This window comes from Marmota monax, unplaced genomic scaffold (assembly GCF_021218885.2).
Source record: "Marmota monax isolate L192 unplaced genomic scaffold, Marmota_monax_Labrador192_F-V1.1 WCK01_AAM20220418_F8-fsc00082, whole genome shotgun sequence".
In the NCBI taxonomy this organism is placed as follows: domain Eukaryota; kingdom Metazoa; phylum Chordata; class Mammalia; order Rodentia; family Sciuridae; genus Marmota; species Marmota monax.
In genome coordinates, this window is record NW_026695207.1 from 8,189,797 (window position 1) to 8,209,104 (window position 19,308).

At 52.3% G+C, this 19,308-nt stretch overlaps 1 protein-coding gene across 1 annotated transcript in view; it reads right to left on the reverse strand.

The window, feature by feature from the left end:
• The window catches only part of Ahrr (aryl hydrocarbon receptor repressor), a 94,945-nt gene extending 82,699 nt beyond the window's left edge, over positions 1 to 12,246 (reverse strand). The window contains exons 1-2 of the mRNA XM_046430314.1: positions 12,141 to 12,246; positions 1,978 to 2,050 (exon numbers count right to left, since the gene is read on the reverse strand). Of these exons, the coding sequence (XP_046286270.1) occupies positions 1,978 to 2,042 (65 nt within the window). The 5' untranslated portion in view covers positions 2,043 to 2,050; positions 12,141 to 12,246. The remainder of the gene's footprint in view (positions 1 to 1,977; positions 2,051 to 12,140) is intronic.
• Between the last annotated feature and the right edge of the window lie 7,062 nt (positions 12,247 to 19,308).

The following is a 19,308-nucleotide window of genomic DNA, read 5'->3' on the forward strand; positions in this document are numbered from 1 at the left end:
TATTATGTTATATGTTGTATGTATTATATTATGTGTGCACACTTGTGTTTTGTGTTATATGTTTGAATGTATGTATGTCCATATATCATATATGATGAGCGCTCATGAAAAAATGGATCCAAATATTTTTTTTCACGTGATTTAAATGGCTTAATTTAAATTGGGTAAGCAGCTGTTGAGGATTGTTTTAATATATGAACAAAAAAGGAGGTTAACAGATCTGTTTGTTTACTTTCACCTTTCTTTTTCATTATATTTAATAATTCTGTTGAAGATAAGGTACATTGTTAAAAAAATTGTTTTCTAAAAAAAAAAGAAAAGAAAATTGTTTTCTTGCATTGTGAACTCACTTGTATGCATTGTGAACTATCTGTTGGTGCAGCGACTTGTGGTAGTGTTGGGGTATTTATGCTGATGGTGTCATCGGTGGTACAATTTTTCCAAAAGGAGCCATCACTGAACTGCTTGCAGAACTTGCCTGGACTATGTATCACTTGTATGCACTGTGATGCATTGTGAACTATCTGTTGGTGCAGTGACTTGTGGTAGTGTTAGGGTATTTTTACTGATGATGTCATCGGTGGTACAATTTTTCCAAAAGGAGCCGTCAATTGGCTTGGTGTATCTTCCTCCCTTCTGCTTGTCATGGTCGTTCAGCTAAAATTTGGGGGCAAACAGAGGTGAGGCAAAGAACCTCACCCCCCCGCTGATACAAAGACCTATCCACAGGTGTGGCTGTATACCGGACCGGTAGTCAGTGACAGGTAAGATCCAATTGCAATGGTACCAACCTAAGACAGGAGGCTGACGCCTTGAGGTCAGCTTATCGGATAACGTGTAAGGACCATATGTACTATTGGACAACCTAAGGCAGGCATGGTCCCTAAGCCACATGCTTGTTGTTTAAACAGAGAGGGGGAGATGGATGTTGAGAGCCACAGCTGAAGGGGCCCCAGCAAACTTCCAGCTGCCAGCAAACTTCAGACTGCCAGCTGATGATTGGCTCACAGCGGCCCAGCAACATCTAGCTGATTGACTCCTCTGCGGTGATGCTCATTGGGCTGTTTCCCTGCCCTTTCAGACCACGGAGCTGCTCATTGGGGGACTTTTTTGGCTCCACCCACGCGACCCAGCCAATCGGCCTCAAGAGCAGGAGGATTGTGGGAGGTGGAGAGGCTTGTGGGAAGCCGGTGGTGGCAGTTGGGCTCTGAGGGTTTTTCCTGAGGCGCTGTTTTGTTTGGTGTGTGTGGTTCTAAAAATAAAATTCGTTTCTTTTGATAAGTGGCTCCTGAATCGTGCCCAGCCAGACTGCGGCACACAGACCCCACCCAGCCCTCTCCAGGCCTGCAGCCCAGGAGGCTCCAGCTCCACATGCCACCAGGGAGAAGCTGCCTCCCCAAAACCAGCCCCCAACAGGTCAATGGAAGCTTCACCAGCCTTGGCGTGGGCAGGGGACTTGAACCCACTATGACTTCACGGAGGAGGTCTGCTCCATCACAGAGGCCCTCAGCCGCACATGGCATCACACACTGGACCACAGTCCACACTGTCACACACAGTTTCGGCTGGTGACGGCCTCTGGGCCTCCTGAGGAGGCGTGCCCCTGCAGCCCTCCTGGCAGGTGGAGGGGCCAGGACAGAGGTGTCTGTGTCCCTGGGCACAGGAGTCCCGGGTCCCATCTAGTGCTGACTATATCCCCCACACCCTCAGGCAGGAAAAGCCCAGGGAGTCTCCTCACCACGTGGGCACCACCTGCAAGATGGCTCTGGGCGTCCTCCCCATAGGGCCTCCCAGGTGTTGAAGGGCATGAGGCTCTAGATCCCTTCTGGCACCCTCTGCAGAGGGCCAGCAGCAGAGGTGACCCGCGCATGGCAACCAGCAGGCCCAGCCCCACTGCGCCCACCTCCCTGAACTCCCTTTCTCAGTGAAAGCACAGGTCCCCAGTGGCAGCCGCCGGGCAGAAGACGTCACACTCACTGCTTCTGAACCGGCTTCCTCCTCTTCTTGCCCGCGTAGGTGCACTCCCCCGGTGGGATCATCATCTCTGGGCCTGAAAATGAAAAAGGGCAAATCAAGTTGGAAGCACCAGAGGACCCCAGGTGACCCTCCAGAGTCCACCACGATGTCCCAAAGCCACCAGCATCAGGAAGGTCAGCTGAGGCCACTCTGCTCTGGGGGTCCACACTGTCCTGACCCCAGTGCAGGGCAGCTAGGCATGGTTATCAGACTGCAGCAGAGCCACTGGCCCGCCGTTGGTCTGAGCAAAGTTCCTCACAGGCACTGGGGAGGAGGGCCTAGGCCCAGGAGCCACCTTCAGGAGCCGCGCTGTGAAGGGTCTCTCTTCATGGCCTCTGCTTGGGCCAACTGGCCTCCCCTTTGTGGAAAGCCTCTGCTTGACTCTGTGTGCTCGGCTCCACTCTGGCCTCCAGCTGGGCCGGCCAGTTCACCTGCCCCCACCTGAGGGAAACAGCCCCATTCACCTAGAGGGTCTTGATTTACCAAGAAGTTAGGGTATCAAAGCCCTAATTAGACTTCCTCAGACAACGGCAGTGGCCCAGGCTCCGGGCCTTGGGGGTGCTGAGACGCCCTCATCTGACCTCAGGCACATGCTGTTTGGAGGAGGAGACAGACACACACCCAACTGCACCAGGAGTGGTCATGAAGACACCAGAAATGTGTGCTGGACCCTGGGAACTAAAGACAGAGGTAAGCTGAGTAAAGGGACAGAAGGGCCACCCCACAGATGCCAATTGAAGACACCGGCAGCCGCATGAGGTGCCGATCAGGTGGCCTGCAGAACAAGGAGCATCACCAGGGACAAAGCAGCATCGCATAGTAGTCGCCTCTCCCAGAGGACATGGCACCCTAAATGTGTCCACACCCAGCAGCAGGGCTTCCAAGCACACAAAACCAAGGTGCCTAAACTGAAGGGAGACATTGGAGACATGGCCATGCCTCTCTCAGTGGTCAGCAGGACAAGGATAGTGGACATCAGCAAGGGTGCAGATGTCCAAACAGCAGCAGATGGAGCTCACGGAACGCGCAGAACACGCTGTCCAATGACAGCAGAACACTGTCCAGGAGAGATGGTGCCTGGACATCAGCAATCACAGACCACAGAACTGAACCAGAAAGGCAGCGGGAAAATACCAAGTCCCTGGAAAGCAACACACTTCAAAATAACCAGGCCAAAGAAAGGGCATCAAAGAAATTTTAGGAGTACTCTTATAAATGGAACAAAAACGAAAACATAAGTGCATCCAGTGCCACAGGACCCAGTTATGAGCACCGACAGAAATCTGTGCATCAAATGCTCACTGGAAAAATGAACCATCTCGGAACAATCTACACTTCAAATGTAAGCAACTGGAAGACAGAATGGACCCCAATCAAGAAGGATGTCAACAATAAAGAGGAGGCAGTGGGACTTGCAGCCTAAGGGTAAAGGACAAAAACCTCCAGGTGTTCCTTAAAACATCAGCAAAATTGAAGAACCTCTTGCCAGACACATCAAAGAAATAAGGTCATGATTTATAGGAAAGAAAGAAAAAACATCACTACAGATCCCACAGACACCAAAAGGAATGTAAGAGAATACTGTTATGGACTGAATTGTGTCCTCCCAAAATCCTATGCTGACCCTAATGCTTCCCAGGACAGTATTGAAGCCAGGGCCTGCAAGATGATAGGGTCACACCAGGTTACTGGATAGAGCCTTGCTCCCATAGGGCTGGCACCACAGGGAGGGGTGAGACACTCTGAGCTCCTGTCCCACCCTGTGAGAACAAGGCCACCTGCTAACCAGAAGTTGCCCACCCAAAACCAAGTCCTGATGTAGCTTGATCCTCAACTGACCTCCTGAAGAATCCTGGGACCGGTCCTTATGCAAAGCATTCAGTCTGCAGTATTTTGTTATGGCACCCAGCAACTAAGACAGACACTCTTCGTTATTCAAACATTTAGGTGAAATAGGAAAGCTAGGAGAGACACAAAACCCACAGATCACTTTAAAAAAATAGATACACCAGAGAGTCCTCTGTCTACTCCAACAAACCAGAGATACCCCAGACCGTCCTCAGTCTATTCCAACACACCATAGATACCCCCAACGAGTCCTCTGTCTACTCTAATAAGAAATAGATACCCTAGAGAGTCCTTTGTCTCCTCCAACACACCACAGATACCCCAGAGAGTCCTCTATCTACTCCAACACACCATAGATACCCCCAACGAGTCCTCTGTCTACTCCATCAAGACACAGATACTCCAGAGAGTCCTCTGTCTACTCCATCAAGACACAGATACCCCAGAGAGTCCTCTGTCTACTCCAACAAGACACAGATACACCAGACAGTCCTCTGTCTACTCTAACAAAGATACAGATATCCCAAAGAGTCCTCTGACTACTCCAACACACCATAGATACCCCAGACCATCTCTGTCTACTCCAACAAACCAAAGATATCCCAGAGAGTCCTCTGTCTACCCCAACAAGAAACAGATACACCAGAGAGTCCTCTATCTACTCCAACACACTATAGATACCCCAGAGAGTCCTCTGTTGCTGGGAGCCATTAGCCAAGTAGGTATGACAATTTCCTTGCCAGCGTACCCCATGTTGCTGACATGTTGCAGTGACATTGAATGTAAGTGACCTTGCTCAAGGACCAAGGCAGATTAGGGTGTTCCCGGTTTTAAGATAATCTTGTTTAGGGCGTTCCCAGTTTAGGTTCCAGGTTTAAGGTTTAAGATTATTCCTGCTGGGAATAGGGCGTATCCTGCTGCCTGAGTTCCCCTTGAGTTCTCACGGGATTCAGACAGTATATTTTGGAGATAGAAGCCCAGTGGAGGTGAATTTGGGAGAGAAGGTGGATTTTGGCAGAGAACGTGGATTTCCCCAGAACGTGATTGTAGATGGCTGGTGTGAGTTCGGGAATAAAGAGTTGCTGTTTGAATCTACAAGCTGTGTGGTGGCTCGTGATTGTGTGCCCAGCCAGACTGCGGCATTTGTGCCCAGCCAGACTGTGGCACTCTGTCTACTCCAACAAGACACAGATACTCCAGAGAGTCCTCTGTCTACCCCAACACACCAGAGATAACCTAGAGAGTCCTCTATTTATGCCAACGAAGACTCAGATACCCCAGAGAGTCGTCTGTCAACTCCAACAAGGACATAGATAATTCGGGTATTACTCTGTGAATTCCATAAATAAATTGATAACCCAGAGAGTACTCTATTGATTCCCACAAAGAAACATATAACCTGGATAGTACTCTGTCTATTACAAGAAGGCAAATCTTGGCCGAATGGCTTCACTGGTATATTTTACCAGTTTCAAGAAAGAGCAATTCCAATTCTCTACCATCTTTGGCAGAAAACCAATGAAAGATTTATACATTTAACTCATGTATGAGTTAATCATTACCCTCATTTTAAATGAAGACATCCCATGAAAAGGAAATTACAGGTCTACATTCCTCATGAACATAGACATAAAAATCCTCAATGAGGGGTTGGGGTTGTAACTTACTGGTAGAGTGCTTGCCTCACATGTGGGAAACGCTGGGTTCAATCCTCAGCACCACATAAAAAATAAATATAATAAAGGTATTGTTTCCATCTACAACTAAAATAGTTTTTTAAAATTCTCAGTGAAATGTTAGCACATGGACCTATCAATATATAAAGAAGATAATACATTCCACCTATGTGGGATCATAGAGGAATCCAGGGTTGCTGCAACACCCAAGAACCAATCACTGCATTCACTCTATCAACAAACTACAGAAAAGAGATTTGACCATCTTAATACATGCAGAAAAATCACTTGACAAAATCCAAATCCATATGCTAATTTGAAACCTTGCATCAAGGCAGGGCTGGGGTTGTGGCTCAGTGCTCACCGAGCATGTGTGAGGCCCTGGGTTCGATCCTCAGCACCACATATAAATAAATAAAATAAAGATATTTTGTCCACCTATAACTAAAAAATAAAACCTTACATCAAACTAGGGACAGAAGGGAATGTAACTGACTTGATAAAGGACATCTACAAAAAAGCCTGAAGCCAGCATCTCACCTACAATGAATGGACCTTGCTCTGAGGCCTTGAATGAGGCCCTACGCCCCAGTCCATGGTGATCATTGCATTTGTGTGAGGAGTCGGGTTCGATCCTCAGCACCACATAAAAATAAATAAATAAGTATTCGTGTCCAAACACAACGTGTGTGTGTGTGTGTGTGTGCACAGAAAATTTTCCAAATGTAATGAAAACTGGTAACCTCAGATCCAAGAAGTCCAATGAACCCCAAGCACAAGAAACCCAAGGAAGAGTATGTGATCACCAAACCAAGCACATGGTCACCAAACTGCTCACAACCAGTAGCAAACAGAATGATTTCAAAAGTCAGAGACTACATTGGGCACAGAGAAGCAGAAACCAGGACAGCAGACTCCTTGTCAGAGGCAACGCAGGGGAAAGAGAGAATCTGTATCTTTAATGTTCTAAAAGAAAAACACCCTGAACCCCAGAATTCTACACCCTGTGGAAACACCCTTCACAAGTGAATGAGGACACTTTCAGACACACAAAGGCTGAGGGTCCTTGCAGGGGCTGTGACAGTATTAAAGGAAGCCTTCAAGCCAAAGGAACCAATTCCAGGGGCAAGAGGAGCCTGCCACCTGGACAGAGAGCACAGAGAATGGCAACAGCATGGTAAGACGCTCATTTTCCACAAATACATAGAGGATGGTAGACTGTCCCATGGGGTTTGTCACCTACGTGGACACCAAAGACCAGCAGGGGAGGTGCTGGGCACCACTGAGACTGTCACCCCCCCCCCCCCCCGCTTCCTTGCCTGCTCTGCAGGAGGGAGCTGGACCTTGTGAGCGGCTCTCTGAAGCGTGAGCACTACTTCGCCTGCCAGGAGAGGGCACTGGGGAACCTGGCAGAAGGGAGGTACCTTAGGTCCTGCTCAGCACCAGGGAGGCTGGAGGCTCAGTGAACCCGCCATCCAGGGGCTGTATCACCCTTCTCCAGCAAGGCCTGGACCCAGCTTCCAGAGGCTCCCTCAGCCCCAGAGAGCTCCCTGCTGCCTGCCTTGGTAGCAGTCACTCCACTACCGTAGTCAGTATTTCTTAATACTGAAGTTTCTCAATTCGAATTAAAAACTTAGATTAAACAGGAAAGTCTGGTTAAAGTCCATGTTTTAGAGATACACACTAAAACACCCAGGAAGGAAGTGGCGAGCCAGCGATTCATTCAGACACAGAGTGGGAAGGCAGTGGAGCCAAGTGGCCTGGGTGGCAGAGCCAGGTTCAGTGATCACTGACCACCTGTGCTCACTGGCAAATTAACCGAGCTCATTGTACACCTCTCTCCACTTGTCTGGAATAGTTGAAAAGTTCCTTCATTAAAAGAACAGGTTTGGGGGGCTGGGGTTGTGGCTCAGTGGTAGCGCACTTGCCTAGCAGGTGTGAGGCACTGGGTTCAATCCTCAGCAGCACATACAAATAAATAAAATAAAGGTTCATCAACAACTAAAAAATATTAAAAAAAAAAAAAAAAGAACGGGTTTGGGGCTGGTACAGTGCTTGCCTTTCATGCACAAGGCCTTGGGTTCAATCCCCAGCACCACACACACACAAAAAAAGTATTTTTTAAAAAGCATTAAAATGAGAAAATGTGGCACAAGAATAACCATGCTATGGCCAACTGATTCTCAACCAGAATTCCCAGCTACTCATAGGGAAGAGCAGTGCTTCAACCAACAATGCAGAGCCAACAGGATATCCACATGCCGCAGAATAAAGCTGGACCCTTCCTCACGCAAAACGAGAAAATAATGTGACATTGACAGAGTCCTAAATGGAGAGTTAAAACTAAAACACAAGAATAAGTCCTCACAATCTTAGATCTGACAATGATTAAAACTGGCATCAAAAAACAGTACCAAAAGAAAAACCTGAATAAATGGGACTGTGTGAAAATCAAGAACTATACTTCATAGGACCCCAAGAAAAAAAGCTGGGTGAGGGACACGCAGGTGGGGAGGCCGAGGAGGCAGGGTCACCTGAGCCCAGGAGCTCAGGATCAGCCTGGGCAGCAGTGTGTGGCCCGAGTTAGAAAGAAAACAAAACATGAAGTGAAAGACAACCCACAGAACAGGAGCAGTGCTGTTGGATGTGAGGTCCCCCCAAAAGCTCACGTGTGGGACAAGGTAAGAAGGTTTGAAGAGAAATGACTGGGTCGTGAGAGTCCCAGCCCCATCAGTGGATTAACCCCTGGCAGGATTAAGTGAGTGGTAACTGAAGGTGGGTGGGGCCTAGCTGGAGGAGATTGGTCCCTGGGAGCATAGCTTTTAGGGTGTACATTGGGTGTCTGGTGAGTGAACACTTCCTCTCTCTTTGCTTCCTGATCATCATGTGAGCTGCTTCCCCACACCACTCTTCTGCCATGCTGACCTGCCTCACCTTGAGCCCCAGATGGAGCCCGCTGTTTATGGATTGAGACCCCTGGAACTGTGAGCCCCTCAATAAACTAACATTGTTCCTATCCAGTCTGTTAGTCACAGTATTGAAGAAGCTGACTAAAACGAGCAGAAATTGACAACTCACATCTGATAGGGCCTAAAATCCAGAACAGATAGAACTCTTGCAGCTCAACAACAAAAAGATAAGAAAACAATTAAAATATGGACAAAGGACTTGAGCTTCTCTACAAACGCCACACAAGTGGTCAGTGCATGGAGCCCAGCCTCCTGCACGTTGAGCAAACGGACATCGAACCCCGTGAAATGAGCCCCCAGCACTCACACCAACAGCACTCATACTAACAGCACGGCAATCTTGTTAGGGGTGGGGACTGGAACAGGATATTGCAGAGCCGCCATGGTGCATGGCAGAGTCCCCCACGAGCCAGCAAGGCCACTCCAAGGGACGTCGCAGAGCTGAAAGTACATGTTCCAGCAGAACCTGCACCAGAATGCACACTCCTGCTCACTGCAGCCAAGAAGGGCATACAGCCCACGTGTCCACCACAGATAGGTAAGTCGTGGCCTGTGCACACGATGGAAGAGCCACAGGAAGGGATGGGGCCATGACACAGCAGCATGCTGAGCCTGGGGGGTGGCACTGAGGGAGGCCAGACAAGGGTCACCTGACTCTACATACACAAGCACCCAGAATGCAGGCAGTGGACGTGGATGCTGAATGGCTAAGGCCACTCAGTAATGATGACGCTGGGAACCAGACACAGGTAGGGATCACACACCTTTGAATGTGCCAAGCACCACAGAACTCAAGTATACACGGTCAGCTTCAGTGATGTGCACTGTACTTCAGGAAAAAGACATAGGTTAAACATTGACACACATCTGTGGACACAGCTTCTGAAGTGTTCAGAAGGACCCTGAGGGCAGGACAGACCTGGACTCCCTGGGCTGGGCACAGGTAGGTCTCTGGAGGGCACAGAGAGGGCTAGGAGCTGAAGGGCCTGAGGGAGTCAAGCCAATGGGATGACTCCCAGAGAAGGAGGTGTCCGGGCTTCTGGATGACAGGAGGGTGGGCAGTGGTGGGGCACAGTGGCTGAGTGAAGTGGAGGGGCATGGGTATGGGGCTGGCCTTCAGAAGGGGCAGCCTTCCTGGGAGTGGTGTGGGACTCCAGTCTCACCCTTGGAGCCGCCCAGGGCTGACCAGTGCACTTCTCTAAGAAACCAGAGTGGGCATGTGGAGGCGGGAGGCCAGTATGCAAGGCCATCCCATCTGGACGGCAAGGTCTTTCAACTCAGACAGGAAACTCCCAAGCCGCACCCAGGCCTGGCCCAGCCTGGGGGGAACAGGCCAGGGACATTTCCCGGCACCCTGAGAAGACCGGGCCTGCAGCAAACCCCCGGACCACCCTCCAAGTCAGAAACAGTGAAGGGGATGGGCTGACCACATATCCCCAGAGACCCCAACCCCAGAACTGCCACCCTGACCCACCCTCATGCCAAAATGAGGCCCAATCCTCAGAGTAGGAAGGGCTCTGGGGCCACGGAAGGGGCCAGAACACCAGGAAGATGGAGGAGGGCAGAGGCTGCTGCCGGGTGGCCCATGCAGACAGTCCTCACTCACCTACATTTCAAACTCCCTCCAAGCAGCAGGAACCCAGGTGGGAGCCAAGATGCCCTCCCCAGCCTTACCCACCACTCACTGGGTACCCCTGTGACTGCCACATGCCCAAAGCCACTTTCTCCTGGATGTCCAACTCGGCACTGGCGCGGCCTAAAATGCCGGTCCTGGCACAAAACACCCAGAGTGACAGCACTGATCCAGAAGCCCACTGCACAGGGCTGGGGGCAAGAATCCCACACAGCCACCCTCACCCGACACCACTTGGTTTCTCCCTATGCCTGCTGCCTGTCTGAGGGTCCTGGGCAAAGGTGGTGGTGTCACTGCACAGATGCCCCCTCCCACGGGGTGCTGTGTACCCTCCTCTGTCCCTTGAGCCAGACTCCCAGCAGAACCCCTCCTAGTGGGGCTGTGTTGGTCTGCCAGGAACAGCCTCCTTCCCTGCTTTGGAGGCAGGCAGGGATGCCTCCCAGTCATGGGGGAAGGACCTTGGTGGCCTGCACAGGGTCCTTCCCAGTGGCAAACCCCTAAGTGCCTCTCACAAGTAAGCCTGCACTGCCGAGGGCGGCCTGCCACGGGCAGCCTGTGGGCCTCCTGTCCACAAAATGGTGAATGTGCTTCTCCAGGAAACCTGATCGTTCACAAGAGCAGTACCCATTCATTTTAGAAACCAAGAGGAAGAGGAACACAGAAACAGAGCGCACCCTCAGGCAGCCCATCTACACTGTCCAAGGCCGGGTGCCCCAAGTTCATCCACCTGCATTTTCAACAGCTCTGGGACCATAAGGAGGTACTATCTTGCTGGAGATGGGAAGCCACACTTGGTCAGAGCCCTAGGTGCCACCTTGACATCATCTGTGAATGGGTGACAACTATCAACTTACATGGCTGCCGTGAGGCGGAGTTAGGGCCACTTAGCTGTTCCCCTGATGAAAGCCCACGGTCCCAGACCCCTCTGGGAATCTGCAGGGTGAGGCAGGAGGCCCCAGTGGTGGGTATGGGCTAAGAAGTGGGCCCATTCTCTGTTACCTGGAGCATCCTCTGCTGTGGATCACTCGGCCAGGCCAGGAGAAGACATCACACACTGTCCAGTACCCACAACTCTGTGGGCCAGACATCCCAGAGCACATGCATGCACACATGTGTGGGCACACACCCTCTGCAGGACCCTCACAGCCTGCTGCTGGTCGCACAGTCCTGAGGAGGCAAGCCCCCACCTTCCTCAGGACAGCTGGGGTGGCCATCCCAGACTGACCCACTTGACCCAAACTCTGGAACAAACCAGGAAACAGGCCTGTGAAGCTACACACAGGAGCTGGAACTGTCAAGGCCTGGGCCCTGGCAGGTAGAGCCCTGCGGGGCCAGTCACAGCTGTGGACTGTGCCCTCCCAGCGAGTTGCACAGATGGCCTCCCCACCCAGGTCTGTGCATTCAGTTTCCAGTAAAAACCAGCTTCCTAGTCCCTCATCCTTCTCTGAAAGTATCCACAATCTGGGATTTTCGGCCACTGAAGACTCTAGGAGCAAAATTGCCACTAACAGAGCAAATTCCTGGAACCCTGGAATTCCCTCCCAAGCAGGAGCCCTGCCTGGAAATGTTTGACCCCAACCGAGAGGCCCACTTTGCCACCCTCACAAGGCTCTGCCCACTGTGTCACTGGCCCCTGGTAGGGCTCAGGTGGCCTGGAGGGAGCCCCCTGCCAGGGTCTGTCTAAAAGAACTTGCACAGAGAGCAAAGGGCAAATTAGCGTGGCTACTGTCCATCAGCAGCGGGGGAGGGGACTGGGGTTGAGAATATTCCTGGACAGGGGAAACTGAGGACCCCGGGGCGGTGAAAGTAGATTGGCTTCCTTCAAAGGTCTAGGTGGTAAGTGAGGAACCCCCACTGACTCCAGAATGCCCGCCACGTCCAACAGCCTCAGGGCGACGCAAGGATGGGTGGAAGCAGAGGTCCCTTGTGTCCCGGGCGGCCAAAGCAGCCAGAGGTGGGGAGGCGGGGAAGCCGGCAGAGCCCTCTGAGGGCACTTACCCGGGGCCGGCGGGGCTCGGAGGCTCCAGCGGTACCACGCGGGGAGCCGCCCTGGCCGGGAGCTGTGGCCGTGCTGCTGTCGGCGCTCGCATCTCGGGGACCAGGCGGCAGGGCGGGCGCAAAAGGACGGCCCCACCCCGGCACGCGAGCCGCCCCGCCCCGGAGCGGCCAGAAAGGGGGAGGCGGCAGGGGGCGCGCGCGGGCACCCTCATCCCGGCCGGTGCCGCCCCGCATTCTGGTCCCTCCAGGCTTCGGTCCCGCCAGGGTCATGGTGTCTGGGCATGGTGACGCTTGCGCCCTTCGAGGACCCGCGGTACCCCCAGGTCTGCGCGTGCTGGGTTCGGATAGAATCCTGCGCCTCGAGGTCCTCCAGTGTCTGCATGCCTGGGCGAGATCGCGCCCTGCAACTCGCTGAGTGCGCACCACCAGAGCCCCAGACCCTCCTCCTCCAGCGCCACGCGCCGGGTCCCACCTGCGCTTGGGAAGGCGGAACTGGCATCCTACGGTGGTGCGCGGGTGAGGAGGCCCAGACTCCTTCCACCCGCTAACCAGCCCGGGGCCAGACCTGCGCCTCGGAATAGGTAATGTGGGGCTAGCGTGTGCCGCCCTGTCTGCTGTTTCTAGAATCAAAAGGTTTTTGGGAAGTATAAAATGTCAGTATGACACTTTCGTGAGTTTTTGACCCTGAACTTCCCAGGAATGAGATCTGCACCAAGCACGTTAATGTCTTAGAGAGATGTACTCTCCTCGATGTTTCAGGGTCCTTACAGGACGGACGTGCACTGCCCGCTTCTCTCTGGAGATCCAGATTCTGCGCTGCCCTGCCCTGCACGGGGTCCTCCCCCAAGGGTCCCCGGAACCCAGCCCCCTGCGCCTTCCGAACCTCCCTAGATCCTCAGGTGCGCCCCCAGGTCGCCCAAGGCCTCGGGCCCCACCTTCTTTTCTTCCCATCCCAGATGGTTTTCAGCCCCCTTGCTCTCCTCCATCCTTGAGACACATCGTGATTTTGACACCATTTTACCCTGGGGCGTGGGTTGACCAGGTGCACAGTTCTGGCCCCGTGGGAACCGTCTCATGTCTCTATCTAGCGCCTAAAGGACTTCCAAGGTTCCTGGCCTGCCCCTCTACTCACGCCACCTCCCTCCGGGTCGCGTGGGATAGTCCCTGGTGGCGCCTCGCCTGCTCCTCGGTATCGGCTCAGGTCTACATCAAAGCCCCATAGACAGCGCAGGCTTTCCCCGCAGCCCCCAGGTGCTACTCCTGGCTCCCAACAAGCCTGAGGAAAATCCAGTTTTCTGACGGCTCACATGGCCGCCTGCTGTGAGCGCTCTTCCCCAGACACTCTGGGCGGCTGTTCCTGGACCCCAGAAGATGCCCTGCCCCTCCTCCCTTCAGAGTGCACAGCCCCGGGAAGCGCCTGTCTCCTTACTGCTTGTGTGTCTCTCAGGTGAGTCCAGAGGACTGCTCAGTCCCTCTCTGCCCTGGCAAGAGCTCTGTCTGCTGGCCGGCAGAGGCTCAACAATGCTCGGGAGGCAGAGGCAGGAGGATTGTGAGTTCAAAGCCAACCTTAGCAAAAGCGAGGCATTAAACAACTCAGTAAGATCCTGTCTCTAAATAAAATACAAAAAAAAAAAAAAATAGGGCTGGGGATGTGGCTCAGTGGTGAGTTCAATCCCCACTACAAAAAACAAAACAAAAAAACCTGATGGTTTTATGTGGGTTTTGATATGAAATAATATTGCTGAATTTAAAAAAACCATTAGTTGTATCTTGATCCAATTTTTGTGAAGTGAACTATGCATGGAAGAAACTGGAAAGCTCTGAGGTAACCTGTTGACTTTAATTTCTTTTTATTTTTCAAAATGTCTATAATTCATGTACGTTTTGTAAGAATCATGGTGCACTTTTGTGAACTGCTGCGGAGCATAGGACCATAGGCATATGTGGTGGTACTCTCTGTAGTGCCAGAGAGGAGGGGTATGCTGTGTCAAGGCTGGTGCCTTGAGAATCCCTCCCAAAACCTTTGGAGCTTCCTAGATAGAGCTGACACTTGCCCTTGGTGGGAGACAGCCCCCACATCTCAGGACAGGCACAAGTGGCACTCCCCAGCCAGGACCAGTGGAAGGAGTGACTTCACTGCTGTTCCTGGGGATTTGAAGCAGAAGCTGCCTACATAGGTGTCGCAGGAACCTCAGTCCCTGCCCCTCTTCCCCTCAGACTGCCCTCAAGAGGCACAGGCCCCTCATCCCCACAGTCCTTGGTTCTCTACCAAAGGAGGCATGACCCTTAAGGCCCCCTGAGGTCCCATGTGGAGAGCTCTGACTCTCTGGACCATAGCCAGAGAGCTCTTGGTCTCCCAGGCAGAGTTCCCAGGCACAGGACATGTCTGCCTCCGTGACTTCTGACTAAGACAGGTGTGGGGGCCTTGTGTTCTGTCATGATCAGCTGACCCCCACCCACAGCATCCCCTTTCGGCCTTGAGGTGCAGGGGTCTGTTGCAGGTCCTCCCCAGAACTCTCCCTGTCCGCTCCTCCCATCAGGACCCTCAGCTGGAATCAGAGCACTGTGCTTCTGAGCACTCCCTACTCAGACTTCCACCAGCTGGGCACTGATACTTTCCTCGGGGCCACTCAGACCTCCCAGGACTCTGCCTACTAGACGTGGGGATGGCAGCATGGAAAAGACAGAGATGCCGTGCCCAGCCCAGGGTACACCACATCCCTGGAATGTGGCCATTCAAGCAAGCTCTTGTGGCAGTATCTGAAGGGTGGCCTTGCAGGTGCCCAAGGCTGCTTTAAGCCCCACCTCTCCCAAAGAGGCCCAAGTTGGCCTCCCTGAAGTGTGGAAAGGCCAAGCTACTCTCTGTACTGAGCATGGGGAGGTGGTGACCCCCACTGCTCCTGGCTCTGCCTCCTGCCCTCTCCTTTCCACATCCTTTTGAGAACTGGGCAGGAGCTTCCTGGGCCTCTTCTCAGGGCAGCAGGACTGAGTGGATTCCTCGGGGGCCAGGCCAGGACCCAGTTGGTACAGGCTGCTCCCTAAAAGCTATGTCATGCAGTACTAGTGCCTCACAGCATTTACCCCTCAGCTATGGCTGTTTTCTGGCCCCAAACTCTCTCAGAGGACAGAGAAGGGCCTGGATGTTTTGTTAAAGACCACTGGGAAGTTCCCACCATTCAGTCACTGTGACGTCTGTCCTGCTGGCTGGTCCAACAGCATTAGGTACCTTCTCCCACCTGGGTGTGCAGGTGCTGTGGCTCTGGGTGGCAGCAAGGTGAGGAAGGAATGTTGGGCTGGACACACCTTCATGTCCCATCTGCACAGGTAGCTGAGGGTCCCAGATTCCCTACCTGCAGAGCAGAAGGGTCAAGCAACCAGGGTTCCAGATGCTATCTGTAGATCCTCAGGGGGCCCACCCAGCAGGCAGGAAGGAGCAGCAGCCATCTTGGAGGGACAGGTGTGGCCAGTGGGGCCAAACTGCATTCAAGTCACATGCTGTAAGGAGTCCAAACAGGAAATAGAATAGGGGATCCACCGACCAAGGACACCTGAATCAGCAAGATGCAGATCAGGGTCCTTCCTGAGCCCTGGAGCCTTGACCAGAGCAGCCACTAACATCACCTAGTCTCCCAGGGGCAATCTCCAACTTCCCAGACCCAAATAGGCCTCCATTTTCACTACTGATGATTGCTGAGAGCCATAGCCGAGTTGGAATGACGAATGGCATTTTTGGGAGTGGTTGAGAGGTGACATCAGCAAGCCATTGAGATGATGATGATGGTTATGTTAAGCTGTGTATTCAATTGTATATTAGACCCCTGCTGTCGGCCTCAGGAGCCGGCTACTTTAGAGTTGTAGAGTTCCTGTTGGTTGGGGAAGTGCCGGAGGAGGGATTTCCGGTTGGTGTGTGGTGTGTCCCAGGAGAAGGCCATGTGGGTAGTTCGGAAATAAAGTTTGTTCCTGCTTGAGTGGCTCTTGATTTGTGCCCAGCCAGACTGCGGCAGATGATCCGACCCAATTACCTACTTATACTGACTCCTTGTCTTTAATTCTTGCTTCAACCTTTGTGCTAAGACCAATCAATGTGGAAGGAATGCCTTTCAATGATGCAGTAGGACCAACCGGATGTCCACATGCAAGACAATGAGGTCAGAGCCTCACTTCATATCAGAGGCAAAATTAACTAAAACTGAATTGAAGACCTCTACATAAAAGCTAGAACTGTACTGCCTTTGAAGGAGAACACTTGATGACAGCCTTGGCTCTGATATCTTGGTTATGACACCAAAAGAAGATGATGAAAAGAAATGAATACATAAGTTGGACTACCTAAAAACTTGGAACTTGTTTTTTGCATCAAAGAACACAATGAACAGAATAAAAGGCAACCTACAAAAAGGGAGAAAATATTCCAGTATCCAGAATATATAAAAATTTCCTACAATTCAACAACAAAAGATTAGTGACCCAATTTTAAAATGGGCAAAGGTCTTGAAAATACATTTCTCAAAAAAACATATGTAGCCAATAAACACATGAAAAAATGTACAAAGTAACCATTATTAGGGAAATGCAAAACAAAACACAATGAGATACCATCTCATACCCATTAGGATGACTTCTGACAAAGAAAGGAAAAGGAGGAGAGAAAGGGGGAACAGAAAGTTTGTGTTGGCCATGATGCAGGGAAACTGGAACACTTGAGCACTGTTGGCAGCAATGTAAAAGGTGCAGCTTCTGTGGAAACAGTGGGGCAGTTTCTCCAAAAATTAATGACTGAGCCAGGCATGATGGCCATGCTGTGATCCCAGACTCAGGAGGATCCAAGCACCAGCCCAGCCTGGGCAGCTTAGTGAGACCCTGTCTCAAAGTAAAGATAAAAAGATCTGGGGAATGTGGCTTAGTGACCCCTGGGTTTGGTTGCACATTTCCACTGATAGATGACCACATAACAGGCCATCACACCTTCTTGATTTACTCGGCCTTGAAAAGGAAGGACATTCTGACACCTGAAACAATTTGGGAGAAGCTGGAGGACATTATGCTCAGGGAAGTACACCTGAACAGGACAAGAGCTATAAAGTTCCACTCGGCCGAGGTCCACAGAGTCGTTGGATTCATAGACAGAGGTGGAAGGGGTTTTCAAGATTAGGGGAGGAGGAGAAGGGAGCTGGTATTTAATACAGGCAAAGCTTCAGTTTTGGAAGATGGAAAGTTCTGGGGATGGCGGGTGACAATAGTCACACAGCAAAGTGAACATTCTTAATGCCACTGGATTGTGTACTCAGAAATGGTAAGCATGATGAACTTCACGTGTACCAGACATATGCAGATAGGCAAGAATCCCCTTACCAACCCATCCACCAGGCAAGGTCTGCCTCTCAGAGGCACAAGGGGCAGCCTCCTGAGCCTCTGAGGAATCAGACACCAGTCAGATAATGTCACATGCACTGGCACATGAGAGCCAACGTGAACTCGTGAGCTGCACTTAATGTTGAGAAGCCAGGAGTGTGGCTGGCTCTTGACCTTCGTGTCATGACAAACTCTGACCTTGCTACTCACCCTCCAGGCAGCAGGGAGGCCCCTGGTTGTCAGAGGATGTGGAAGCTCAAAGAATCTGGCATGAGCCCATGGCAGGGACAGGATCCCTTATCTCCCCATCCTGACCCCGGTTCCCCTCCCTGCACCTGCTAACACCACCTCTATCTGGATAGTGGGCTCCAGGGGTGACCAGGTGATGGCACAGGAGGGACAGCCTTAGCTTTATGTGGACTGTTTCCCCTCAGGAAGGGCCCTCTGAAGTTTGGTGGGAACTCCAGGGTGGAGAGTGGTTTGTTTCTTCATTTCCGGGCTCAGACAAGGTGCCAACCCATGCACACATCATCCATGGCAGGAGGGTGTTTGATCTTGAGGACACAGGAGAGGACTTGCTGCAGGTCTCAGCAGGCCTGGCCTCTCCAGGCCAGTGCCTTGTCCATTACTGTCCCTGGCTCACTCCATCCATCCACACTCACTCCATCCTGACGACCAGTTGAGTGGACAACAGGAGAGCGAGCTGCCTAGAGCGTCCTGGCCACATCCCATAGCCACCCCGGCACTGGGGGATGCTAACAGCCCTCAGCCTCTGCAGCTGCTGTGAACACCCTCCCAGCAGCTGACAGGTCCTCTGTGGCATGACCATACTGCCCCCACGTGGCCCAAGGCCGTAGGTGTCCCACTGGCTGTGAGGGTGCTGCGGGAGGCGGCCAGCGATGCATTTTACTGGGTGCATTTCCCAGGTGTCCTGGTTCTTACTGCTCAGACCCCACCAGGAGCCTGCTCAGGGGTATGCAGAGGGTGGGTGGGGCTGGGGGCCCTACTGCACTTCAGGTAGGCTCTGTAAGCCCCTGCCTTCCCAGGACTTCCAGGGAACAGTGGTGGATGCCCCACCTCAGTCCCCAGGCCACTGGCCACCATCTCCACTGGCTGAACATTCTACCCCAGCCATTCTGAATTCCTGAAAGTAGTATTGCACTCTCAGGTGTGCAGCACAGGGACTCTCAGGTGTGTGGTGGAGGTGTACCCAGGCATAAGAGCAGGGAGATGAGGCCGAGTAGGCTGATCATGGGGCCTGTGGGGCTGAGACGAGGAGGGAGCACCCTCCACAGGCTCCTCCAGTAGCAAGGCAGTAGGGCTGGGACCCTGGAGGAAGTGGAGAGACTGGGGCTGTAACTAGATGGCAGTCAGGTGCCCATGAAACAAAGAAGCGGGCAATGCACACTGAACTCGTGGGTCCGAGGTGTGAAAGTTGACCTCACTGGACCAGGGTGGGGTCAGCTGCTGGTCTCGGTCACAGCTTGTCAACGTCCAGGAGGCAACCATCATGGATGTGAGTAGAAATTTTCATGATCCCCAGGAAACCCCACAATGGAGTCACATAAAGCCCCACAGGCCCCTTGGCTAGTGACATCTACAATGCCACTCTGCCACCACAGCCCCTAATGATCCCAACAACTAGATACCAGACAAGAAACCCTCACCCTCCAGGTCCCATCCTAGGCCAGCACAGGCCCCAGTGGACCCCATGGACACCCAGTTTCTCATCGGTGGCACCCACAAGAATCCAAATGTCCTCACGTCCTCCCCACAGGTCTGACTACACCACCCATCTCCTTCACGCAAAGCTCAC